Source organism: Staurois parvus, unplaced genomic scaffold, assembly GCF_062004578.1.
Source record: "Staurois parvus isolate SC_StPar_1 unplaced genomic scaffold, SC_StPar_1.0 ptg001980l, whole genome shotgun sequence".
Taxonomy (NCBI): domain Eukaryota; kingdom Metazoa; phylum Chordata; class Amphibia; order Anura; family Ranidae; genus Staurois; species Staurois parvus.
This window is the reverse complement of record NW_028319776.1, coordinates 158,761-186,560: the sequence shown is the minus strand read 5'-3', so window position 1 is coordinate 186,560 and position 27,800 is coordinate 158,761. Positions and strand designations below refer to the sequence as shown.

General features: G+C 41.6%; 1 protein-coding gene across 1 annotated transcript; it reads left to right on the top strand.

Annotated features, from left to right (window-relative positions):
- Positions 1 to 840: 840 nt before the first annotated feature.
- Positions 841 to 27,800, top strand: LOC149433089 (uncharacterized). Its single transcript, XM_089664666.1, has 6 exons — positions 841 to 1,044; positions 12,856 to 13,143; positions 17,357 to 17,578; positions 21,896 to 21,948; positions 23,154 to 23,225; positions 25,874 to 27,800. Exons 2-6 carry the CDS (start codon positions 12,876 to 12,878, stop codon positions 25,949 to 25,951), a joined length of 693 nt encoding a protein of 230 aa, XP_089520792.1. The 5' UTR covers positions 841 to 1,044; positions 12,856 to 12,875; the 3' UTR covers positions 25,952 to 27,800.

The following is a 27,800-nucleotide window of genomic DNA, read 5'->3' as shown; positions in this document are numbered from 1 at the left end:
CTACATGCTTTTCTGCAGCATTCCCATTGAAGTCTACAGACACCAAAACCTAACGTTTTGCGTTTAAAAAAGTCCCTGACCCTTTTCCAAAAAAATGCACTGGGTGAAAAAACATGCAGATGTGAACCTGTCCCATAGGAAATCATGTTAAATGGACTGTACTGCGTTTCTGTAAAACGCTGTGGAAAATGCTTAGGTTTGAACCCGGGGTCACTGCAAGTACTGAAAGAAATTGTTGGTCCTGCCAGAAATCGAGTATCTGTGTCCCTCCCTGTGTACTGAAACCCCAACTATCTTTTGTGATGTAATGGAGATGAAGAGAGGGGAGATGTTGTGTAGTTCTAACACACTTCCTGTTCTTGATTGACAATGCTACCCCTCTATAGATAAAGGACAGTGAGTGTTGTCACTCTAAAACAGCAAGTGTGTTACTGGCAGGATCAACTGGTGAAAATAGACTGAAAAAAAAAAAGAAAGTTAATGCAGCCACCACATCAAAGGACTTAATCAGTAATATATGACCAGGGGCAGACTGACCATTTGGAAACTCGGGCACTGCCTGAGGGCCCGGGATCAGTAGGGGGCCCCATGAGATGCCCCTGGTACCTTTTTCATAGGCTTTTTTGAGTTTGGGCAAGGACACAGGGGCCCCATGATCCCCTATTGCCCAGGGGCCCCATGAGTTGTCAGTCCGCCCCTGTATATGACATTCTTGTTTGAGGATTTAGATACTTTTTATTTTGTTCAGCACATTTTTGTGGACTTTGAGCCTGGAAGGTTTTGTAACAATTTGTTATCACGCCGCCACACATTTTATGTAATCATTCTGGAATAGTGTGCAGCACTTCCACTTTCGATATGAACAAGGAGATGTTATTATTCTGGATACAATCCAAAGTCAGTGTAATGATATCACACATAGAAGACGGAGCTGGGAGAGGACGGCAGCAATTCCTGTCGGAGGGTCAGAAACATTTTATACTTATCGGTGAAAAAACAGAAAATACTGGAAACCTAACCAGAGGAAGAGCGATACACATCCAAGTAAGGGCGGGGTCACTAATACTTCTATGGAGGAGCGATTCTCGTCTACTATAGTCTTCATCCCGTTTTATACTGGATCTATGCTACAGAGATAGAAGATGATGGAAACCTTTCTCTCTAACTTCTCTCTCCCCACCTCTCTCTTTCCCTCCTTCTCCCCTCCTCCTTTCCTCTCTCCCCTCTCGTCTTCTCCCCCCCTCCTTTCCTCTCTCCCCATTCTCCCTCTCGTCTTCCCCCCTCCTTTTTCTCCCCCCTCTCCCCCCCCTTCCCCCCCCCTCCTTTTTCTCCCCCCTCTGTTTTTCCTCCCCCCTCCTCTCCTTTTTTCTCCCCCCTCTCTCTTCCCCTCTCTCTCCTTTTCTCCCTCCCCCTCTTCCCCCCTCTCCTTTTTAACACCCCTCCTTCTTTTATCCTCCCTTTCTCTATCTCCTTCTCCCCTCCTCCTTTCCTCTCTCCCCTCTCGTCTTCTCCCCCCCTCCTTTCCTCTCTCCCCATTCTCCCTCTCGTCTTCCCCCCTCCTTTTTCTCCCCCCCCCTCCTTTTTCTCCCCCCTCTGTTTTTCCTCCCCCCCCTCCTCTCCTTTTTTCTCCCCCCTCTCTCTTCCCCTCTCTCTCTTTTTCTCCCTCCCCCTCTTCCCCCCTCTCCTTTTTTACACCCCTCCTTCTTTTATCCCCCCTCTCTCTATCTCCTTCTCCCCTCCTCCTTTCCTCTCTCCCTTTTCTCTCCCTCTCTATCTCCTTCTTTTTCTCTCCTTCCCCCATCTCTTCCTCATACCCTCTCTCCCCTTTTTTTGCCCCCCCCCCCCCTCCACTCTCTCTGTCTCTTCTTCTTCCTCCTGTCCTCTTCCCCCTCCCTTCTCTACCTCTCTTTTTTTTCTATCCCCCTCCCTTCTCTCTCCTCCTCTTTTTCTATTCCCTCCATCTACTGTCTTCATCCTGATGTTATATTGGATTTATGTTGGAGAGATATAAGAAGTTAACTTTCATTCTTCCTGCTTCTTCTCTCTCCCCACCTCTCTCTTTCTCTCCTTCTCTGCTCCTCTTTTCCTCTCTCCCCTCTTTTCTTCTTTTTTGCTCCCCTTCTCCTTTCCTCTGTACCTCCACTCTCTCCTCTCCACCCTCTCTTTTTTTCTCACCCCCTCCTTTTTCTCCCCCCTCTCATTTTTTTTCTCACCCCTCTCCTTTTTTTCCCTTCCCCTCTCCCCCCCTCTCCTTTTTGTCTCCTCCTTTTCTCCCCCCTCTCTTTATCACCTTCTCTGCTCCTTCTTTCCTCTCTCCCCCTTTCTCTCTCCCCCCCCCACTCTCTTCTTCTTTTACTCTCCTTACCCCATCTCTTCCTCATTCCCTCTTTCCCCTTTCTCCTCCTTTTTCTCCCCCCCCCCCCCCCCCAATCTCTTCTTCTTCCTCCTGTCCTCTTCCCCCTCCCATCTTTACCTCTCTTTTTTTCTATCCCCTTCACCTTTTTCTTTTTTTCTCTGTCCCTCCCTCTCATGCTCCTTTTTTTACCCTCTTCCTGCCTCCCCCCCCCCCCCCAGGGCTGCTGATAGAGAACACGGGGCCCCGTACACGCTACCTGACAGGGCCCCTCCAAGAAAACATCAGTGATATTTAGCTAAAAATACATGAAGATTCTTAGCGGACACATTATACCTCACACAATTCATGCTAAATCTAAAAGATACATCAGTATTGAGGTGATAAACAAAGCTCTCTGTGGAGGAGGTCTGGGGCTCATTCATATGGGCGCTGTGGCCTGTACAGTGTGAATAAGTGGTTCGTTTATGTGGCTGGAGCCACCGGGAACTGTATGAACACTGCCGCAGGTTTTAATTTGACAGGCGTGTGGATGCAGGTGTACGGCCCCGAACACAGTGTGCATCTGGGGCCACTCACCCACATCTTCACACTTGTCAAATTAGGACCTGTGGCTGTGTTCATACAGCCTCTGCATCTCTTCAGAATGACAGGCAGCTCCAGTCTGAAGTCCTCCTTCACACAGACAGAGTACCTATGGGATGGAGTGCTTCATTATATTTTTTTAACAATTTTTTTGAACAGCCCTGTTAGGTAGGAGGCAGGGGCGGACTGACCATTTGGAAACTCGGGCACTGCCAGAGGGCCCAGGGTCAGTAGGGGGCCCCATGAGATGCCCCTGGTACCTTTTTCATAGACTTTTTTGAGTTTGGGGAAGGACACATGGGCCCCATGATCCCCTATTGCCCGGGGGCCCCATGAGTTGTCAGTCCGCCCCTGGTAAGAGGGATGGGCTCTGGTGAAATATCCAAATCAAAAAGAATAAATACGAGCGCATCTATATAGCAGCTGAACATAAGGTACCAAACACCCTCAAAACAATATATATCACAAGATGCAGCGCTAATGACTATAACATATATGCATAAATCAAGAAATCTGTCATAAATGACTAAACAGTTGAAAGTTCATAAAATGGGTGACTTTAGTGCTCTCTTCTCCTATATATCCTCCTGATGGTCAGGCGTTTGTGCAGAATAGTGCTGAAGGGGTGCACACTCACCAGAACGCACAGATAAATGAGCGTTTATTATAGATTCCCCTTTAGGATCATCAACTGGACATGCTGTGGTATTACGACAAAACACCTTCCAGACCTCCTAGATGTTCCTGTATATTCCCTGGTTTAGATGACCTGCGTACTTCTCCTTAGGATCAGCATACGATTCGTACCCCACAGAGAGATGAGTGGCTAGAATGGGTACTCCCCAAGGGAGTCAGAACAAAACGCATCCATAGTGTAGTAGGTCATATAAGGATTTATTTAAAATTCAGCAACCCGTGTACACGGTATAAGGTAAACAAAATGGACTAACCGTCCAGTATTAAAAATGACCGCCGGAGCGCCACGATGCTCCGGCGGTATGACGTCACGGCGTTCTTGGCTCCTCCTACGCGTTTCGTGCACACGCACATCGTCTGGGGGGATGTGCCACTGAACGCCGGGCCGTGCGACGTTCATTTATATGCTAGGCGCATGCGCTTTGGAAAGGCGCCATCATCCTGAAGTCTGACCACGAACGATCGGATCTTCAAACCAGCGCCATTTTTCATTAGTTTTGCATACTAATAAGTGTACTCGGCTGGTTATCATTTTCAAGCATTATGCTTTTATCCTTCAAAACCTTCCAATCAATATTACTGACCACCAAGCCGATTAGTACACATTTTACTTTATATGGTGATAGGATAATTATATTTCCAATTAGCCAGAGATAGATTCTGAATCAAAAATGGTCTATTGTGTGTGGCACTAGCATATAAACTATATGCCAAAATATATTATACATTAAAATACAATTTTAATATGAGTCAAACATACCCAATGTAGTGCAATTAAAATAAAGGACTACCATAAGTCCTTACTAAAATATAGATTATAAATTATAAAATAGTATATAAAATACAATATCTATCAATCAATACAAATGGATTTAAATAGATGGTCCAAAGGTTTACTAAAAGGGGACATAGATGTATTGAGCCAACAGCATCTTATCCTATTTTCTGAATATATAGTTTTAACTGTTATTGATGAAACAGTTAAGATCTATATCTATATTGTGACCTTTGGGCTGCAGCGTTTGGAGTTCATATATCCAGCGCGTTTCGAGCTGAGAGACTTTCCGTATTTTGTTTATCCCCCTCCAATGGGGTTGTACAGTATCTATCCCAACAAATTTCAGGGTTGATGGATCATTATTATGTTTACATTTGAAGTGATAAGACAATGAATGATCTTTATATCCCTTTTTAATATTACTGATATGTTCTCTCAGTCTATCACGTAGACGTCTGGTAGTACGCCCCACATACTGGAGTTTGCAAGAGCATTCAAGGAGATATACTACGTTCTTACTGTAGCAGGTTATACAATTGTCTATTTTATATGATCTTCCTGTAGTGCATGAAGAGAAGGTAAATAGTTTCTGTCTCCTTACGTTATTAATCTTACAAATAACGCACTTATTACACGGAAAGAAACCTTTTATATTTGGTGCAAAAGTAATCTTCTCTGGAGGATCAATGACGTTTGGTGCTAATCGATGTCTTAATGAAGTGGCTTTCTTGTAAATAACTTCAGGTTTTACTGGAAGAATTTTAGAAAGAATAGGGTCCGCCATCAACACATTCCAGTTTTTATTTATAATGTGTTTAATGGCTCTATGCTGTGTAGAATATGTGGTTAAAAACGGACAAGACAAAGACCTATTGGTTATGCTTTTTTACTCCAACAGTGTATTTCTATTTAGATTAGCCACTTGTTGTATGGTGTCATCCATATTCTGTTGGGAATAACCTTTTTCCACAAATTTCATTTTTAAGGTTTCAGCCTGTGTGTGATACATATCTAATTTGGTACAATTCCTACGTATTCTAGTGAATTGACCTTTGGGGATATTAGCTAACCATACGGGATGATGGCAACTGTCTAACGGGATGAAACTATTCCTGTCCGTTTTTTTAAAAAAGGATTTGGTAGTAATCATCCCATTGTCATTTGATAATGTCAAATCCAAAAAGTTTATCTCTGTGTTACTAAATACATAGCTGAATTCAATATTGCATGTATTGTCATTTAATGTTTTAAAAAAGTTATGTAGAGATTCCTCTTTCCCATTCCATAATAAGAACACGTCATCTATAAATCTTTTGTAAAATAATAGCTCCGGCCATTCTCTTGCGTAAATTAAAAACTCCTCCCAATACGCCATAAAAAGATTTGCTAGACTGGGGGCAAACTTTGCCCCCATTGCTACTCCTTTGGTTTGCAAAAAATATTTGTGGTCAAACCAGAAATAGTTGTTCTGCATTGCAAACTGCAGTAATGTTAAAATATACTCAATATGTAGGGGAGATAAAGTGCTTAGAGTGTCTAAAAAATATTTTGCAGCATCCAACCCATCTTCATGTGCAATGTTGCTGTATAAGGATGTGACATCCGCTGTAACTAAAAAAGTCTGAGATGAAACTTCAATATCTTTAATCTCATTTAAAATATGCTTCGTATCTTTTAAAAATGATGGAGTTTGCGTGACCAGCGGCTGCAGGAAGTAATCTATATATTCTCCTGCTTTAGAGAATAGTGAACCTATTCCACTTATGATAGGTCGCCCTGGTGGTTTCGTCAAGCTTTTATGCACCTTTGGAAGTATATAGAACACCGGAAGTCTCGGAGCTGATGGACATAGGAATTCCTTTTCCTTCTTATTTAGTATACCACTCTCAAATCCCTTTGTTATAATACTTTTCAAACCTTTTTTAAGAGATAATAAAGGATTCCCAGGGAGGCGGGTATAAGTAGTGGTATCATTAAGAATATTGTAGGATTCCTCTAGGTAGTCATGTTTATTAAGTATAACTACCCCTCCTCCCTTGTCCGCAGGTCTGATGACCAAATCCTTCCTTTCTAATAGGAGATCAATCGCTTTCTTGGTGTCTATATCAGGGATCTTTTTAATATTTAACTCCTCCAAATCATTCAACATTAATTCTTTAAAAATATTAATATAGGATCTAGATTGGGGAGGGGGATTAAAAGTTGAGGCGTTCCTTAATGTAGAATGATTAGTAGTACTATTCTGGTCATAATGGTATGGATTAGAATAAAAATGCCGTTTTAATGCAAGCTGTCGTGAAAATCTATGAATATCAATATAAGTTTGAAACTTGTTTAACTTTTGTTTAGGGGCAAATTTTAACCCCTTATCAAGAAGTTTTAATTCAGGTTGTGTTAATGCTGTGTTGCTTAGATTGAAAATACCTTGACCAGCTACATTTTCCTTCTTTTGCCTGTTTCTGTTGACCCTTTTGCCACCCCTTTTCCCTCTCCGGAGCCATTTCTTTTCCGGGATCCTCCCTCCCCTAAAAAATGAACCTGGGGTGTTCTGTTATAAACATAATTATGTGGTGCTCTCGGCGGTGTTTGCTGGTAATTCCGATTGTCATATTGATCTCTATTGTATTGTGGATTAGGTGGTTTATTGAAATACGCAGGCTTCTGATTATGCTGCCTAGGAGGTGTTGCTACTCCCTGGTGATGCGAGTAGTTATTAGACCCGGGATAATAATTCTGGTAGTATTGCTTAGGGGATGCTCCTCCCCTTTGTTGATATTGTTTCTGGTTCCTATTATGGGAGGTTTGCCCATTATTGGGATGATATTGCTGGTCATAAGTTGGATGCCATTGCATATTCCGTGTACCCACATTTTGATCAAATAGGGGTTCATATCTATTAGATGTTGATACATTATACTGATTAAATTGTCTGTTATGATTAGGAGATTGGTATTGTGAATATATGGGTTCATGTCTCTTATTTGATTGTATCTTTTTAGATTTCTTCTTAATCATATCAGGGGGATTAGTGACTGCTTGTATGTTATCCTCCTCTGATTGCCATCTAAATACTACATTATCTTGATAATCTTTAAAATCTCTGGCATATTTTTTCTTTTTCTTTATTTTTTGTTCTTTTTCTATATTTTCAAGATATTTCTTGACTTTATCAGATTCTTTATTATACTCATCCGTACCTTTAAACGGAGTGAGTTTCTCTCTAATGATGTTAATCTCAGAGTCTAAATAGGTTAATTTTTTCTTTTTTCTAGTAATAAGAAACTTAATTAAATCAATCCCAGCTTTGTTAAAAAATTGAAACCATTCCAACAAGCTAGTATCATCCATATATTCAGGGGGTACATCCCACCTAAGTGATCGAGGCACCATACCTTCTTTGAGATATTTGTCTAAAAATGAAATATCCCAAAGGGTTCTCACTTCAGCGGAGGTAAGATTCTGTAAATGCAGAAAAAGGCCCTTAAGGTCATCATTTATATCATCAATGTGGGGATAGATACTGTACAACCCCATTGGAGGGGGATAAACAAAATACGGAAAGTCTCTCAGCTCGAAACGCGCTGGATATATGAACTCCAAACGCTGCAGCCCAAAGGTCACAATATAGATATAGATCTTAACTGTTTCATCAATAACAGTTAAAACTATATATTCAGAAAATAGGATAAGATGCTGTTGGCTCAATACATCTATGTCCCCTTTTAGTAAACCTTTGGACCATCTATTTAAATCCATTTGTATTGATTGATAGATATTGTATTTTATATACTATTTTATAATTTATAATCTATATTTTAGTAAGGACTTATGGTAGTCCTTTATTTTAATTGCACTACATTGGGTATGTTTGACTCATATTAAAATTGTATTTTAATGTATAATATATTTTGGCATATAGTTTATATGCTAGTGCCACACACAATAGACCATTTTTGATTCGGAATCTATCTCTGGCTAATTGGAAATATAATTATCCTATCACCATATAAAGTAAAATGTGTACTAATCGGCTTGGTGGTCAGTAATATTGATTGGAAGGTTTTGAAGGATAAAAGCATAATGCTTGAAAATGATAACCAGCCGAGTACACTTATTAGTATGCAAAACTAATGAAAAATGGCGCTGGTATGAAGATCCGATCGTTCGTGGTCAGACTTCAGGATGATGGCGCCTTTCCAAAGCGCATGCGCCTAGCATATAAATGAACGTCGCACGGCCCGGCGTTCAGTGGCACATCCCCCCAGACGACGTGCGTGTGCACGAAACGCGTAGGAGGAGCCAAGAACGCCGTGACGTCATACCGCCGGAGCATCGTGGCGCTCCGGCGGTCATTTTTAATACTGGACGGTTAGTCCATTTTGTTTACCTTATACCGTGTACACGGGTTGCTGAATTTTAAATAAATCCTTATATGACCTACTACACTATGGATGCGTTTTGTTCTGACTCCCTTGGGGAGTACCCATTCTAGCCACTCATCTCTCTGTGGGGTACGAATCGTATGCTGATCCTAAGGAGAAGTACGCAGGTCATCTAAACCAGGGAATATACAGGAACATCTAGGAGGTCTGGAAGGTGTTTTGTCGTAATACCACAGCATGTCCAGTTGATGATCCTAAAGGGGAATCTATAATAAACGCTCATTTATCTGTGCGTTCTGGTGAGTGTGCACCCCTTCAGCACTATTCTGCACAAACGCCTGACCATCAGGAGGATATATAGGAGAAGAGAGCACTAAAGTCACCCATTTTATGAACTTTCAACTGTTTAGTCATTTATGACAGATTTCTTGATTTATGCATATATGTTATAGTCATTAGCGCTGCATCTTGTGATATATATCTGGTGAAATATCATTATGACAGACTTACCTAAAAAACATATTTCTCAAGTGGCGCGTTGTCACCACTGACTGGGACTCCATCTTCATTTTCCTCCTGGGTTCTTGGGCTCTGGCCAATGGAATGGCTAAGTCACGATGATGTCACTCCCATGCATGCGTGTGGGAGTCTTGGTGGCAGCACAGCTCTCCCAATGGACGGTATGCGCAGTGCACATGCATTGGTGGCATCACCAGCTGCCACACATGTAAATATTTCTTAAACATTCACTTTTAGGAAATATTATTAACTGAGCCTACAAGTCAGCCTTACTATAGACTCATCTGTATGTAGAAGAGAAAAGACAAGTTTACTACAACTTCAACTAGATCAGTTAGTGGATGGTAAGGGGGAGAGGAGTGGGAAGCCCAGCAACACAAAGCACACTAAGGGCCCATGTACACTGCAGCTGATAAACTCACATTTAGGAGCTGTTCAGTGCTTTTCAGCAGCCCCTGAACTCTCCCTAATGTCCTCCTATGTGTTTGTGTACACATCTTTGTTTACAGTCCTTTACAGGCAGTTGAGTTTACAGTCGTTTTTTTGAACGAAACAAACTTGCATTCAGACGTCGATTGTATCAGTGTTTCAAATGTGAAACGCTTGTAAACGCGTCTAAACGCGACTAAACACAGCAAATAACGTTTATAAGCGTTTGCGGTTTAATTTTTTTTTTAACTCTTCCAGTTCCCAATGCTGTCCAGAGCCTTTTTTCATCATCAAAAATGCATGCAAAGAGTTTTCAAGGTGCTCAGATGGACAAAACACTGAACACAGGATGTTCCTACCAAGCTCCTCACACATTGTCCAATTCACACCTCATGACCTCTCCCACCCTTGGAATCAAAAGATATGTTAATGACCATTCACACCTCAGACCTCTCCCACCCTTGGAAACAAAAGATATGTTAATGACCAATTCACACCTCAGACCTCTCCCACCCTTGGAAACAAAAGATATGTTAATGACCAATTCACACCTCAGACCTCTCCCACCCTTGGGAACAAAAGATATGTTAATGACCATTCACACTTTAGACCTTTCCCACCCTTGGAAACAAAAGATATGTTAATGACCATTCACACCTCAGACCTCTCCCACCCTTGGAAAGAAAAGATATGTTAATGACCATTCACACCTCAGACCTCTCCCACCCTTGGAAACAAAAGATATGTTAATGACCATTCACACCTCAGACCTTTCCCACCCTTGGAAACAAAAGATATGTTAATGACCATTCACACCTCAGACCTTTCCCACCTTTAGAAACAAAAGATATGTTAATGACCATTCACACCTCAGACCTCTCCCACCCTTGGAAACAAAAGATATGTTAATGAACTTTCACACCTCAAATTCCTCATGAAGACCCCCTGCCAGGTGACTTTAATGACTCCCTCTACTAGACACCTTTCCCACCCTTGGAAACAAAAGAAATGTTAATGAGCAGCTCACACCTAATTATCTCAACACATACTGCTGTCTCTGCTTCTACTGTGTGTATTTCTCTGAAACAGTCTGAAATAGTTAATAATTTAACACTTTTCAGTGCATTCTGAGCATTTGGGAGGTTCTCCTGTGCTTATCTTTAAACAACGCTTCTAAACGCACATAAACGCATTATGCAAACACGGCTAAACAGATGTTTTTTAACCTACGTTTTCCAGCAGTCAGTTTCCATCGTTCAGAAACAACCCGTGTACATGGGGCCTAGGCTGCACTGGGACAAGATAAAAGGCATCTGTGGAATGGTGTAACGGTAAATTCATCATATCATGGGAATGCAGCTGAGGGGCTGTGCCTGGGACACAGAGCACCGGAGGAGAGAGCAGATAAGAAGATACAGGCTGGGCAGTTGGAGCATGGGTATGAGGGGGACAGGGACAATGAGATGGGATGAGAAGTGCAGGAAGGAAGGACTGAGGCACAATCAATGAGACTGAGAATGTGAATGATCGGAGCGTGACTGCAAAGATAGGAGGAAGCGTCATGTCTGGAGCAAACCAGGCACCGCTCACCACCTGACCAATACCATACCTACAGTGAAGCATGGTGGTGGCAGCATCATGCTGTGGGGATGTTTTTCAGCGGCAGGAAGTGGGAGACTAGTCAGGATCAAAGGAAAGATGAATGCAGCAATGTACAGAGACCTACTTGATGAAAACCTGTTCCAGAGCATTCTAGACCTTAGACTGAGCAACAGTTCATCTTTCAACAGGACAACGACCCTAAGCACACAGCCCACATAACACAGAAGTGACTACGGGCCAACTTTGTGAATGTCCTGGAGTGGCCCAGTCAGAGCCCAGACTTGAACCTAATTGAACATCTCTGGAGAGATCTGAAAATGGCTGAGCACCGACGCTCCCCATCCAACCTGATGTAGCTTGAGAAGTACTGCAAAGAAGAATGGGAGAAATTGGCCAAAAATAGGTGTGCCAAGCTTGTAGCATCATACTCTAAACGACTAGGCTGGGAATACTTATGTACATGTTTTTGTTTTTGTTTTTTTCATTTTTTATTTTTAATAAATTGCAAAGATTTCAAGATGAACTTCTTTCACATTGTCATTATGGATTATTATTTGTAGAATGTTGAGGGATAAAAATGAATCCATCTTGGAATAAGGCTGTAACATAACAAAATTTGGCAAAAGTTGAGCACTGTGAAAACTTTCTGGATGCTCTGTATACAGCCCCAGCATAGTCGGCAATGTATAGAGAACAAATGAATAGTTGGCCACAATCTCTGCTTTCCAAGAACTTAAGAGTTCATCCACCACAAATATTAGGGCCATTTTGAGAGCAGAAGTGAATTACCATGAATTGTGGGGGGAAGCAGCTAGAAACACCTATAAACAGAAGCAGAACAAGTTAAGAAACTCCTATAAACCGAAGCATACAGTATTTGGCCAACAGTTCAAGGACCCCTGGTCATTGCATCTATGTGTTTATGTTGGTCATCACACTCCAAATCCATGGCCATTAATATGGAGTTGCGGCACAATCACCACCACCTTTATTTCTAATAAATTCTCCACTTGTCTGGAAAGGCTTTCCACAATGTCTACAATTTTGGCATGTATCTGTTGGTATTTATGCCTACTGATGTCTTTATGGTGCTGGCTTTGTACACAGGAGCACAGTTATGCTGGAACAGAAAAGGGCCTTCACTAAACTAATACCACAAGGTTGGAAGAGCCCAATTGTCTACAATGTCTTTGTATGTTTGATCAATAGCAGTCCTCTTCTTTGGAAACACCTGAATCATTTGGAAGGGGTGCCAGATACTTTTTATAGTAGGAATGAAGGTTAGGTCTCCAGATACTTTGGGCCAAAATGGTAATCTTGTTGGGAAATTAAGAAGAACCCTGGATTTTAAAGCTCCATAATTAACCAGTAAACCACCATGCTACCCATCAATGTCATTACTTGTTCTTAATTTTGTTTATCATTTTTATAACTTCCTTCATGTGATCACACATATTCCAGTGATGCCGATCATATTCTGATGGAAACTTTGCTTTTATATTTCATTTTAGAGACTCGTCTTCTGGTGAAAATGGTTCCTAAAAAGCTTTTTGTAGGGATATTCTCCCGAGAGCACCAGAAGCTGTTCCAGTGGCTGGTCCATTTTCTTCACACCATTTCTGTAGTGAAAGATGTCCACCGTGTCGTCATCACCAACAACTTCTTTGAGTTTCAGCGAGAGGTGTTCAAATATAGCTTTGCCATCCTCTACCACTCCAAGACAAGAGGAAGACTCAACATCACAGATGTCACTGACTCTCTGTACGACCGGGAGCTCAAATATCTCAATGAAAATTTGGGTGAGCACTAGTCCAATTATAGATACAATAACGTAGCAACAATGTACCACCTATAAACACTTTTTTCTCTATAACTATGACATTGTATTCTTATTGACAGCAGGTTGGTTCACTACGGATAGCATTAGCAGCACATTAGGTGGATCTGTGCATGTAGATGTTAGCCATAAATTACTAATTTATCTAGATAAATGCATATGCACTTTGTGAACCAGTACAGGGGTCTTTTGCAATGGCATACTTAGTATATTTGACAGCTGGGAGTGGATAATTATTTAGCACCTCCTGCATGCAACAAAATTATTTTTAGCTATACGAATCAGAATTAAATAAACAATAGTGGTTACCAGCTGTTGGAGAAATGCTCTCCTACAATGATGTTTGGTGGGAAATGAACCCCTTCACATTAGTGGTCAGTGGAGAAGGATCTCTTACATTGGTGGTCAGTGGAGAAGGATTTCTTACATTGTTGATCTGTGGGGGAAAGGTACACTTACACTGGTAATCAGTGGAGGAAGGGCACCCTGCATTGGTAGGCAGTGAGGTAAAGACCTACTTGCATGGATAGTCATAGTAGAAGTGCTATCTTACAATGGTTATCACTATGAGAAGTGTCCCCTTATGTTTGTGGTCAGCAGAAGACAGGCCTCCTTACATTGGTGGTCAGTGGGGAAGAACCCTCTTACATTTGTGGTCAGTGGAGAACAGCTTCATTAAAATTTTTGTAGGAGACCATGCTGGTCAATAGTGTAAAGACCCCCTACATTGGTGATCAGTGGTAGAACTGTCCCCTTACATTGGCCAATGGTGGATTAATGTCCCTTTGCATTGGTAGTAGAAACATAGAAAAATATATGGCAGAAAATAAAGACAGAGTGGTCCATCAAGTCTGTTTTTTTTTAAGTCTGTGGTGTAATGCTCTCTTACATTGGTGATCAGTGGTGTAGTGCCCTTTTTCTTTAGTGGTCAGTGGAGAAGGGCCACTTATATTGGTGTTCAGTGGAGAAACACTTCTTACATTGGTGGACAGTGGTATAATGTCCCTTTACATTGGTAGTCTGTGATATAATGCTGTTTTACATTGGTGATCAGTGGTGTTGTGCCCTTTTCCTTTTGTGGTCAGTGGAGAAGGGTCCCTTACATTGGTGATTATTGAAGAAGTGCTTCTTACATTGTGATCAGTGGAGAAGGGTTCCTTACATTGGTGATCAGTGGAGAAGGGCTTCTTACTTTGGTGATCAGTGGAGAAGGGTTCCTTACATTGATGAACGGTGGAGAAGGGCTTCTTACTTTTGTGGTCAATGGAGAAGGGCCTCTTAAATTGGTGGTCAGTGGAGAAGAGCCCTTTACATTGGTGATCAGTGGAGAAGGGCCCCTTACATTGGTGATCAGTGGAGAAGGGTCCTTTACATTGGTGTTTAGTGGAGAAGAGCTCCTTACATTCGTGGTCAGTGAAGAAGGGCCCCTTACATTGGTAATCAGTGGAGAAGGGCCTCTTACATTGGTGATCAACGGAGAAGGGCCCCTTACATTAGTGATCAGTGGATAAGAGCTCCTTACATTGGTGAACAGTGAAGAGCCCCTTAAATTGTTGATCAGTGGAGAAGGGCCCCTTACCATGGTGATCAGTTTAGAAGGGCCTCCGTACATAAGTGGTCAGTGGCATAGGGCCCCCTCACATTAGTGTAGTGCCCTCTTACAATGGCGAACAGTGTATAGTGCCCCCTTACAGTACATTGATGTTCAATGAAGAAGGACTCTTTTGCTTTAATAGTCATCGGAGGAAGGTCCATTTTGCATTGATATTCAGTGGAGGAAAGGTCCTCTTACATTGGTGGTCTGTGAGGCAAGGCTTCCCTTACATTTTTGCTCAGTGGGACTAGTACCTCTTACATTGATGGTAAGTGGAAAAGAGTCCTCTTAGTTTGGTGGCCAGTAGGAAGAAGTCAAACAAGTAAAAAATATAATATGTTGTTTACAAACCTCAGAGAGGGGCACAGACTCTACAGCAGCCTTTCTGAACCATTTCAATACAGAAGAACCCTTGAAATAACATTTTGGTTTCAGGGAACTCCTGCTTAAAATTACTATATCTACGACTCATGATACATTAGTGTGATGGTCATTGGGAAGAATTTTCCTCATATTTGTGGTTATTGGGAAGGATTAAGATCACTGGTGTCAATGAGAACTTATCTGAGAGGCAGAAATTGTTAATTGATCAAAGAACCCCTATAACTTCTGGAGGAACCCTTGGGTTGTATGGAACTCTGGTTGAGAAACCCTGCTCTACAGCATAATTTCAATTTCCTGAGTGATGTCAGTGACAGAAATATTCAGAAACTTTCAGACAGAAGATCAATTAACCCAAGGATGCTTTCTCAAGAACAGTGCAGTGCACACCCCGGTGCACTGGCTGTACCCATGTACAAACACACCCACCACTCCTTGGTATGCTTCTAGTCCTTTGGATATTTTACCAATGTACTATCTAGAGAAAGTTATGGGACATGCACATTTCAAAAGGTGGCTGGTCATTAGAGAAGTGCCCCTTTTCATATGTGGCCAGGGGAAGAAGGGCCCCCTTCCATTGAAGATCAGTGGAGAAGGACCCTTCTACATTTGTGGTTGGTGGAGAATGGCTCACCTATACTGGGGATCAGTGGTCATCGTTAGTCAGAGAAGTGCCCATTCTAATAATCACATGGTGGTCATAATCCTAATGCTGAGTTGGCAAGTCTTCTGTTGGCATACATTTACCCTGTATTCACTCACTAGTAAATCTGAACAGTAAATGCATGTCGGATTCATAACCTGTACCTTTGCAGTACCCTGAATTCCTCCTGAAATATAGAGCATGTCCTTTGCTTAGGCACTCCAATTCTGTTGCCTCATAGCTCTATATCTGCAGTGAGAGAGCATTTTAGGCCCCTGCTGCCTTATAGTACCACTTTTGGAGTGAGGTTTGGTGATGTCACTACCATGCTGTTCATTGTTCTCCTTGCTGGAGAAGAAGCTGTAACTGAGGAACTGCAGTGTAAGGATCTCCCTGCTTCAAAGCCTGTTATTCTCTGGAGATTTGATGATGTCACTACCATGCTGTTCGCTGTTCTCCTTGCTAGAGAGGAAGCTGTACACAAGGACCTGCAGTGTAAGGATCTCCCTGCTTCAAAGCCTGTTATTCTCTGGAGATTTGATGATGTCACTACCATGCTGTTCGCTGTTCTCCTTGCTAGAGAGGAAGCTGTACACAAGGACCTGCAGTGTAAGGATCTCCCTGCTTCAAAGCCTGTTATTCTCTGGAGATTTGGTGATGTCACTACCATGCTGTTCGCTGTTCTCCTTGCTAGAGAGGAAGCTGTACACAAGGACCTGCAGTGTAAGGATCTCCCTGCTTCAAAGCCTGTTATTCTCTGGAGATTTGATGATGTCACTACCATGCTGTTCGCTGTTCTCCTTGCTAGAGAGGAAGCTGTACACAAGGACCTGCAGTGTAAGGATCTCCCTGCTTCAAAGCCTGTTATTCTCTGGAGATTTGATGATGTCACTACCATGCTGTTCGCTGTTCTCCTTGCTAGAGAGGAAGCTGTACACAAGGACCTGCAGTGTAAGGATCTCCCTGCTTCAAAGCCTGTTATTCTCTGGAGATTTGGTGATGTCACTACCATGCTGTTCGCTGTTCTCCTTGCTAGAGAGGAAGCTGTACACAAGGACCTGCAGTGTAAGGATCTCCCTGCTTCAAAGCCTGGTATTCTCTGGAGATTTGATGATGTCACTACCATGCTGTTCGCTGTTCTCCTTGCTAGAGAGGAAGCTGTACACAAGGACCTGCAGTGCATGGATCGCCCTGCTTCTTTTGCACATCTCCTGGTACTTTTAGAATATTACTCACCAGCTATCAGACCACCATGTGGGTTGGGCTCACCAGTGCCCAAGACTGCAGTCATGTGAAAGTCTAACATTAAGGCAGTTCCCCGACTTAGAGATGAGCTGTAACACTGTGTGCCATAGTAAAAGCACAGAGGTCCTCTGGAAGTACTGTCCCCTTTCACTACACACTGTAACTTGATGCAGATTGCATTAGGAGGGGCGTCCTAATATAATGTTTACCTTAAAGTAAAGGTGTTTATACTCTGATCGAATATGAGATCCGAGGATATTATATTATGTGAGGATTGGTCATGTTGTTTGTATATCTGGATTTATTGAGCAGGTAAGAAGAGAGTCCTGGTTGTGATTGATGATCTGGAGGACAGCAGTGATTATGTGAAGAAGGAAATCCTCCGTAGTCAGCAAAGCATAAAAAACCTGGCTGAGGAACTCTTTATATTCAGCACAACAGAAAAGGCTCACCTTGAAGGTATGATAGTCAGCGGATATCAGAGCCAACCTGACCTCAAGAACAAGTTGGATCATATGAAAGCAATTATTGAAGGTAAGAAAGACACTCACTCTATAGAGCTATTTGTCCTGTGAAACTGCATGTACATTTGTTCTGTGTGAATAGCGGCAACACTGAATGTTAATAGGCTATATTCTCTCCAGGGCAAATGCTATTCATTCATAAGAAAAGAATGTTTTAGGAAAATAGCATATTATGCCCACTAGATGGAGCTGATGATCATAAGAAGTAAGTAGTTACTATGATCGCCATCTAGTGGGCATAATGTGCTATTTTCCTGATTCACTCTTCTTTATAAATGAATAAAACGTGACCTGGATGGAAAATAGCCTAATAACATGTGATTCTACCCCACTTGCACAGTTTCACAGGATGAATAGCTCACCATTTTTTTTTTAAAACACCTCATAGAGTTTGGGAACAATAATATGCATCCATCCATAATGTCTTCAGCCATTATTCCACAGAACAGGTATGCAACACAAAGGTCTAGAAGAAATGATATCTAAAATTCAAAGAAAAAGGAAAGGAAAATCAGCACTTTTTGCATTATCACGGGACAATGAAGGTCACTTGGGTCACCTAGTGAAGTGATTTAATGCCATGTGAAGTCACTTATTTTAATCACAAAAGTCAACTTAAAAGTCATTCCTAAAGCAACCTGTGGCTTTGATTCCCCCGTCAACACTGTCAGAGATGATGGAAGAATTCCTCCCGTGGAGCTATTGTATTCTCCAGGCGGGGGAAGAGGGGGGGCCTGGGGGACCGTCCCTGCCAAGAGAACACAGTGATTACTGAATGATCACTTCTGAAAAATGTGACATACTGTTTGTACCCAATTCATACAACAATCAAATTGGGTACAGTTAGCCTGCCCAGGATACAAAATGCGAGAGAGGGGAAAAATGAGAGAAAAAAAGTGAGAAGGAAAGAGAGAAAAAGATGGAAAAAGAAAAAGAGAGGGAGAGAGAAAGAGAGAGAGAGAGAGAGAGGGAGAAAGAAAGAGAGGGAGGGAGGGGGAAAGAAAGAGAGAAAGAAAGGGAGGGAGGGAGGGAGAGAGAGAGAGAGAAAGAAAGAAAGAAAGAAAGAAAGAAAGAAAGAAAGAAAGAAAGAAAGAAAGAAAGAAAGAAAGGGAGGGAGAAAGAAAGAGAGAGGGACAGGGAGGGAGAGAGGTATTGTAGGATTGTTCCCCTCACCTGGCAGTCATAGAAGGATGACCACCAGGATCCTCTCCTCCAGCCACAGCCTACATACAACAATCAAATTGGGTACAGTTAGCCTGCCCAGGATACAAAATGCGAGAGAGGGGAAAAATGAGAGAAAAAAAGTGAGAAGGAAAGAGAGAAAAAGATGGAAAAAGAAAAAGAGAGGGAGAGAGGGAGAGAGAGAAAGAGAAAGAAAGAGAGAAAGAGAGAAAGAAAGAAAGAAAGAAAGAGAGGGAGGGAGAAAGAAAGAAGGAAAGAAAGAAAGAAAGAAAGAAAGAAAGAAAGAAAGAAAGAAAGAAAGAAAGAAAGAAAGAAAGAAAGAAAGAAAGAAAGAGAGGGAGGGAGGGAAGAAAGAAAGAAAGAAAGAAAGAAAGGGAGGGAGGGAGAAAGAAGAGAGAGGGACAGGAAGGGAGAGAGGTATTGTAGGATTGTTCCCCTCACCTGGCAGTCATAGAAGGATGACCACCAGGATCCTCTCCTCCAGCCACAGCCTCTCCTTACACTCCTGTCCTAGGAACTGTGCTGTCCCGGATGTCTGCGCTCCTTGGTGAGTTTGCTGCAAGCAGACCCAGAGGGAGGTGGGGTGGGGCTGGAGCATGGGGCTGCCTGTCCCGTCTCCCTCCCTCCTGTCTCCTGCAAAACCACTGCACACAGCAGGTAAGTATAGACATGTTTCTTTTTTTACAAAAAAAAAATTAACCAAAAATTAATTATTATTACTTTAACTGTTTCAGACAAGCTGAAGCTCACAACAAACAAAGACGTAGCTTACACTTGTCTTCCACCCCTCATTCCAAGCTGCAAAGGCAGCCGTATGGGGGAATACACATGATGTGGCTGTAATGCTTTGCAATGTAGCTACATAGTTACATAATTAGTTACATAGTTAGTCTGGCTGAAAAAAAGACAAAAGTCCATCCAGTTCAACAAAAAAAAAAGTTATAATCCTACATCCACAGCTGATCCAGAGGAAGTAAAAAACCCAGAAAAGCACAATCCAAGTTGCTCCTGCAGGGGAAACATTTTCTTCCTGATCCCCTGAGAGGCGATCGGATATTCCCGGGATCCACTTTAACTATCAATGTAAAGTAAATGAGCATGACTGGGTAGAGGGAGTGTCAACCAGACCAACAGGGAGTGCATCGGCATGGCATCCTGCAAATCCCTCCAATTAGGAACTAAAGGATGCAAACTGACCACGCCAGAATGGACCTACTTCTGTGCTTAGCGTGGTCAGAATGAAACCGTAAAGAAGGGGCACTGGCAAAATCACCAGGTAACTCAGAACCAATGAAGATCCCAATGATGAACAGGCTACATCTACCAAAAACACACATATGAGTTCTGGTGGTAACGTGTGCTTTACAATGGTAATGGCGTGATCGCATGTGGTATATGGAACTTCACAGGTTCAAATTCCACTTCAAGCACTACATAGGAACTTCAAGCACTCATAGTTTATAGGGATGAAAATGTACTGGAAAGATGGAAAGACATCCAACACGTTTCAGGTCAATGTATCGTCTTCATCACGGCTTATAAATCTGGACAACGGAACATTAAAAACTAGGGATCAGTTGTCACAACAATGTTGCAGTTTGTTGTCAAGCTTTACAATCAGAAGATGTTCAGTCCCGAGTACCGGCTATGTGTGTGAATGGCTGACAGTAAAACACTGGAGAACCCGTCACACGCTGGTATGACCATCCGTATCTTTCAAATCACCGGACCGCTTTACTGCTGGACTGGCCTGGCTTTTTGCTGTTTGTGTTTCCCCCAACATAGGCGTGTGTGCAGGTTTCATATCGTTTAGTAAGTGCTAGAATGTGTGTTCCAAATCGAAATCTGGACAAAGTATTATTTGACGATTCTAAATTTCTGAATTAAAATATAACAAATTTAAACAAAACCAAAATAACAAAACAAACTTTTGTCCAAAATTTGAGTAGAATTGAATTGAACAGGAATCAAATTCAAATTAAATCGGATTTGAAAATGAAATCAATTTTGAAAACAAGAATAGAATAAACTAGAATATAAAATAAAGGAATAGAAAAGAAAATAGAATAGAATGAAATATAATAAAAAACAAAGGAATAGAAAAGAAAATAGAATAGAATGAAATATAATAAAAAACAAAGGAATAGAAAAGAAAATAAAATAGAATTAAATATAATTGAAACTAAAGGAGTAGAACAGAATAGAAAATAATAGCAAATAATGGAATAAAACAGAACAGAAAAGAGTAGAATAAAATAGAATACAAAATAAGGGAATAGAATAGAAAATAATAGAATAGAATGGAACCAATGATTAGAATAAACTCAAATTTTAACAGAATAGATTATAATAAAATAGAAAAGAATAGAATAGAATAGGAAAGAATAAAAACCAAAAGAATAGATAGTAAAAAATAATAGATTAGAATATAATAAAACAGAAAAAATATAACCGTCTTCTGAAATTCGAATTTCAAGTAGAATACATTTGAATTTGAATCCAATATATTAGAATAGAATAAAAAACAAAAAGAAAAGAAAATAACAGAATAGAAAAGAATAGAATAGAAAATAAAATAAAAAAAATAATAGAAAAATAGAATAAAATAGAAAGAATGTAAGCATTTTCTGAAATTCAAATTTTGAATAGAACAAATTTGAATTTGCATGCCGATTCGATGCTGTTCGGCGGAACGGAATTCGATTTGAACTGAATTATAAAATGATTAAAGAAAACAAAATTAAATTAATTAAAAAAACAAGTTAAATGAATTTAACAAATTTAACAAAATACAATTATTTGCATAACGAATCGAAACAAAACACATTTGTCGTTCTGCACAGGCCTAGTAACTGCAGGGGGTGTAGGCAAAGCACGGGAAGAGTGCAATCACTTTGGCATCCGCCACTCTCCATGAACAAGCTGGAAGTACTGGCATGCTCTCCATTGGCACCTCCAATTGAACTGCATAGCAAGAGTGCACAATTAGGGTGACAACGCTGTCAATGCATACAGGCCACAGGCAGGCAGCGTTGTCACCCACATCATGGAAGAGGCTGAGGCTCTATTTTTAAGATTTTTTCCCCAACAGCTTGAATTTTACCAGCAGAATCTTATATCATTGTCACCTCTCCATCTTTTACAGGCAAGAGAGACATTCATCAAGGATTCCATGAAGAACCCAGTCAGGTTAGCTGGGTAAGTGCTATTCATTCAAACTTCTAATGGTAGATGTAAAATATTGCATGTAAGTATTCTGTATTTTCATATCCAGCCAGCAGTTGGAGCCCTTGGCTCCTTTTAACAAATCTACCAGCCTAATCCTTAGCTCCTCATTTGAAAAACAAATCTGTGGTTTACAGAGCTCAATATCTCAAACTGAAAGTTGCACACACCTTCTGACTGAATGCATTGGCTCCGCCCCTCCCAGCAGACTGTGTGGTGAGTCAATTAGAGACTGACAGTCTGAAAGTAAACAGTTCCTGCTGCGCTCTCTTCATGGAAATTACCTGTTGATCTGAGAATTCACTGTCAGAGGGAAATCCTGTATTGAATTTTAGAATGTAAAACAGAGATTTTATAAACAGTAAAAAAAAAAATATATAAAACGTAAATTTTTTTAAAAAAGGAAAAAAAAATGAACCCTTATCATAATAGTTTACTTTTAAATTTCATCTAAACCCAAGAACAAATATATTATACATTACAGCTTACCAGTCAATAGATGTGGCGGCTGCATTCCTTTTCTTTTTTTTCCAGGCTTTTTTTGTTTTTTCTTCTTCAACTACTAACCTACCAATCCCAATTAAAGAGAGGTCAACAGATATGTCCATTGTTTACCTATGTGACTACCAATACTTGGGCAAGGTTCTCTGAAACGGAAGGCAAGGATGCCAAGGTCTCCCTCCCTCCCTGCAGGGTCAAAGGAGTGTATTCCTCTTCTGTCTTTGCCTTGGCCTAGCCCCTCCAGCCTGAAAAGAACCATCACATGTAAAGACCGATAATCAGCAATATATTGCATTTTTGTTTGGAGGTTTGGATACACTTTAAGAAGAAGATTGTGTCTGGCATGTAATGCGCTGTATATGGAGTATCAAGTATGACATGTGAGGTCCAGGAGGTATGTGGTGGACATGTAACACGCATGGAGGGGCTTTTGTCTCCAACTCACCACCACAACCTGAGGAAATAGATGAAAGTGGGGCAGGTGGGCCAGACTGACAGCGCAAACCGAAGATTGATGGAAGCGGGTAAATATGTGTGACTGAGAATTAGAAGACTCACAAAGAGATGTGTTATGGGTGGAAATGATTAAAAAGATGATTTTTCCCTTTGAACAAGGATGTCCATCTTGTTCCTGGGTCATGTGACCAATAAGTCTCCCTTCCATTTATTCCATACAGCCCCGGGCAGCAATAAATGCTGGGTCAGAACCAAGACCAGGAGCTCAAAGATCAAGACAACAATGCCCTCCAGTAAGAATACAATTTTTTTTTCTTTATGTTCTCTATGTGTTCTGCATATTTGGGTCATGGCCGTACGAAGAATCAGTATATCCAAACTTTCATCAGTCTGCAAATTGAGGCTCCAAGGTAGAGAACATCTGACCTGCAAATTCACAAGAGTCAGCAATTTGTGTTCCCAGAAACTCAGCAAACTTTCTTCCAGAACCTCACCTGGATATGTTCTGCACATATTAATGTAGACCCTGCCACTTTAACTGTGTCATCATTCTTAGTATCGTAAGGTAACATTGCAAAGGGCTCATCAGTTAAGATCTGAACCCCTCATTAAAAATCATTAGTCCAACAGAGGCAGAGGGAGAAGACATCTCTATATGCACTGGTCAACCATCGCAAGAGAAGGGATGGTCATAATGGTATGACTGATCAGTGTGGACTGTAGGGATCTCTGTTGATTCCAATGCAAAAGGAAGAACAATTCAAAGCTGCTATTCACTTGTCAGGCCTCTGACTTAGAACATTACAGAAACACCCCAGAAAATGTTCAAAATTACATTAAAGTTAAACTAATGACAGCATGGTTCTCTTTACTGAATCACATTCCACATATCAATAATTATCATCTCCCATAAGTGCAATCACTCATCCTGTGGATCATCCCCCCACAGGGAACCATATTTCCTATGATTTTCATGATTTCAAGATAGTAGATGGGTGGGGAATAGGTGTGTCCAATGAGGATGGAGCAGGTAACAAATAGGTGTTGGCGGGTAGGACTGTAGGCCAATTGGGAATGAAGCAATGCAAAGTGTGGCTACATGGCAATTTGGACAGAGAGGAACCTGAGTTGTCACCAGGGTTGGATCTAGCCTATCTGATCTGGGGGTGCAGTAAAAAAGTCAAGGGGTCTAATATCAATGATGTGACAGAGATGCTGGGGACCAGTATTCCCTGTTCACACAGCATGCTTCTATTCCATGAGCGACAACCCAGGTAGTGCAGAGGTGATGCAGGAGTGAACAGGGAACACTAGTATGTGTTAGACTGTCATTAGATTAGGATGATTAACACCTTCCTGCCCGGCCTAAAGCAGATTGACAGCTGGGCAGGACACTCCTCCTTCTGAGTGGATGTCATATGACATCTTGTCAGAAGGTGCCGCGGGGCCACACAGCGGTACGATCTGTCACGGGCTGTGTTCATGGGACACAGCCGATGAAAGATCACTACAACGGCCCACCGCCAGTGTCATGTGACTGCTGTGACCAATCACAGCAGATCACATAACAATTGTATACAATGGATTGCTTCCTTTCATGCCACCCAGTGTATACAATTGTGTTGTTAGCTGTGATTGGTCACAGCGGTCACATGGTAAAGGTAGGGCCAATCACAACACATCTGTACCATGAGATGAGCTTTGGCCAATCACAGCTAATCACAACAAAAGACTGAATTAATCAGCTGCGTTCAGTAAAAATGGCTGCTAATATTAATAAAATACATCGGTATAAGCAATCATAGTGTAAAAAAATCCTGATCACTTGCCAAGAGCAGTGCAATGTTACGATGGTAACATTGTATTGCTCTGGTCACAGTGCGTTGAAAAAATAAATAAAAAATGGCATAAAGAAAAAATGTGTGCCCCCTTACATCAACTTTCTGTATCAGAGTGCCCCCTTACATCAACTTTCTGTATCAGAGTGCCCCCTTACATCAACTTTCTGCATCAGAGTGCCCCCTTGCATCAACTTTCTGCATCAGCGTGCCCCCTTACATCAACTTTCTGCATCAGCGTGCCCCCTTACATCAACTTTCTGCATCAGTGTGCCCCCTTACATCAACTTTCTGCATCAGAGTGCCCCCTTGCATCAACGTTTTGCATCAGTGTGCCCCCGTGCATCAACTTTCTGCATCAGCGTGCCCCCTTACATCAACTTTCTACATCAGAGTGCCCCCTTACATCAACGTTTTGCATCAGTATGCCCCCGTGCATCAACTTTCTGCATCAGCGTGCCCCCTTACATCAACTTTCTGCATCAGCGTGCCCCCTTACATCAACTTTCTGCATCAGCGTGCCCCTTTACATCAACTTTCTGCATCAGAGTGCCCCCGTGCATCAACTTTCTGCATCAGATTCCCCCCTTACATCAACTTTCTGCATCAGATTCCCCCCTTACATCAACTGTCTGCATCACAGTACCCTCTTGCATAAAGTGTGCCCTTACATCAAGTGTCTCTATCAGAGTGTCCCCTTACATCAACTGTCCCCATCAGATTGTCTCATGGATCAGCGAATGCACTCAGAAATCTGGGGGGGGCACAACTAAAGTCTGGGGGGCACATCCCACCCCAGCACCCCCTAAATCCGGTTCTGGTTGTCACCTGATCCGAGGACGTGGACCTGTAAACATTCAGCTAGGGGGATTCCAGGTAAATGTATCACAGTGCTTGCCACGTAATGAACACTGAACGGAGACATTTTTAGATCTATCAAAGTTTTACTGTGTCCAGGATTTCCGTTTTTGACCAAGAAATTGTCTGAAATGAGTACAATGGGGAATAACATGATATATGGCTACACATGGAAAGGTGGAAAAGGGCAAAGCTACACCTTAGATTTCTCTTTGGTCCTGATTGTGATTTTCTTTTCCTTTCAGAAATATGTCATCATTATCCTTTTCATTATTGTTATTGCAATCCTGATGATTGTTCTACCACTAACCGTGAACCGCTGAAAATTGGACCCCGCCCTCTGAAGAACAGCTACTCCTATACAAAGACCAATGAGAAAAGGAACTTCATCGGGCATTTCTCCCATGATAATCATTTGGTGCGTTGGATGAAGTGAATGGATGAGCGGTGTTCATTATCAGAGGGGAACAAGCCTTTATCCATGACAGTACTAAAAGAATAAATGAACATGGACTCCTCTAAGAGTACCAGGAAATCCACATATGTAGTGGAATCGATGTACAATGACCATCTTAGGATGTGGATGACGAACAATGGGATCTACTTATAAAAACATTCACTGTGAGAATATCTCAGCATTCACGCACCCGTCCCAAATAATTCCTGTAATTTTTTTTATTATAGGCATGAAATTTAACCACTTCCATACAGGGCACTTTTACCCCCTTCCTGCCCTGGCCAATTTTCCGTTACCATAGTAACATTGTACTACTTTGGGGAAGTGACCAGCATTTTTTTTTACGTAATTTGCTTATAGCAAAGAATTACTTTGCTATAAGCAAGCATTTACCTGAATGAAATCGATTCATTCAGAGTTTTTTTTCTGTGCTTAGCTGTGATTTGGCCACGGCTAATCACATGACACAGCTGGGCTGTGATTGGCCCAGCTTGGGCAAGTGATCACTGTGACCATTCACAGCTAGACACACTTGTATACAATGGATGGGATGAAAGAAAGCCATCCATTGTATACAACTGTCATGTGACCTGCTGTGATTGGTCACAGCAGGTCCCACGGTACTGGAAACGGGGCAGGTACACAGATCTACAGGGGCGGACTGGCAACTCATGGGGCCCCCGCGCAATAGGGGATTATGGGGCCCGTGTCCTTGCCCAAACTCAAAAAAGCCTATGAAAAAGGTACCAGGGGCATCTCATGGGGCCCCCTACTGACCCCGGGCCCTCGGGCGGTGCCCGAGTTTCCAAAAGGTCAGTCCACCCCTGCAGATCTATCATCGGCCGTGTCTGAAGTGACAGATCGCGGGCATGCGCACTCCGGAAAGGACTCCATATGGCATCCACGTGGAGGGACGAGCTGTTCGCCCGGCCGCCATCTGGCTATAGGCCGGGCAGCAACTGGTTAATTTTCAATTCTTTCCTATAATTATTAGCTCCATCTTGTAGCCATGATGTGGTAGGTTCCTAATTGCAGGAGCTTAAGGAAATATTGCATTATGGCCACTAGATGGAGCTGATGATCATAGAAAACAAAAAGAGAAAATGGCATTTCACACATAATATACACATTACAGGGATTATTTGCCATTTGCACAGGGAATTTCTTCTAAATAGACCTCAAGGTTTATCACGTCCACTGAGCTCTGACAAAAGCACATCCAATCTGAAGAGGACCAGCACTGAGGCAATTGTTGTACTGTGCCATGTATTGTCCCCCCTATTGTACAGCGCTGAGCAAACGCTTTGGCGCTATATAAACTCGATGTAATAATAATAATAATAATATAATAATAATAATTAGCCAAAAATATTGTTTGAGACATGTGTTTTAAAAATTGCGGGCATTTGCAGAACAGAAACTCATCCATTTTAATAGGAGGCACATTTAGAGGCAGAAAGTCAGCTTTTTTGAACTATAAATATATATTTTTTGTAGAAATACTTTACGAAAATTGTATGGATTAGCTATAAAGAAGCTCGTCCATTTTTATGGGAGTAGTCCTATTTCAGCATTAAAAAGACAATTGAAATTGTATTTTTTAGGACACCATATGTAGTAAGTATGGACTCACTTAATAAAATGTAATCTTTTTCCATGGGAGACAATTTGGGAGGCAGCCATGAGTATTAAATTAAACTGTATTGTTCACAAAA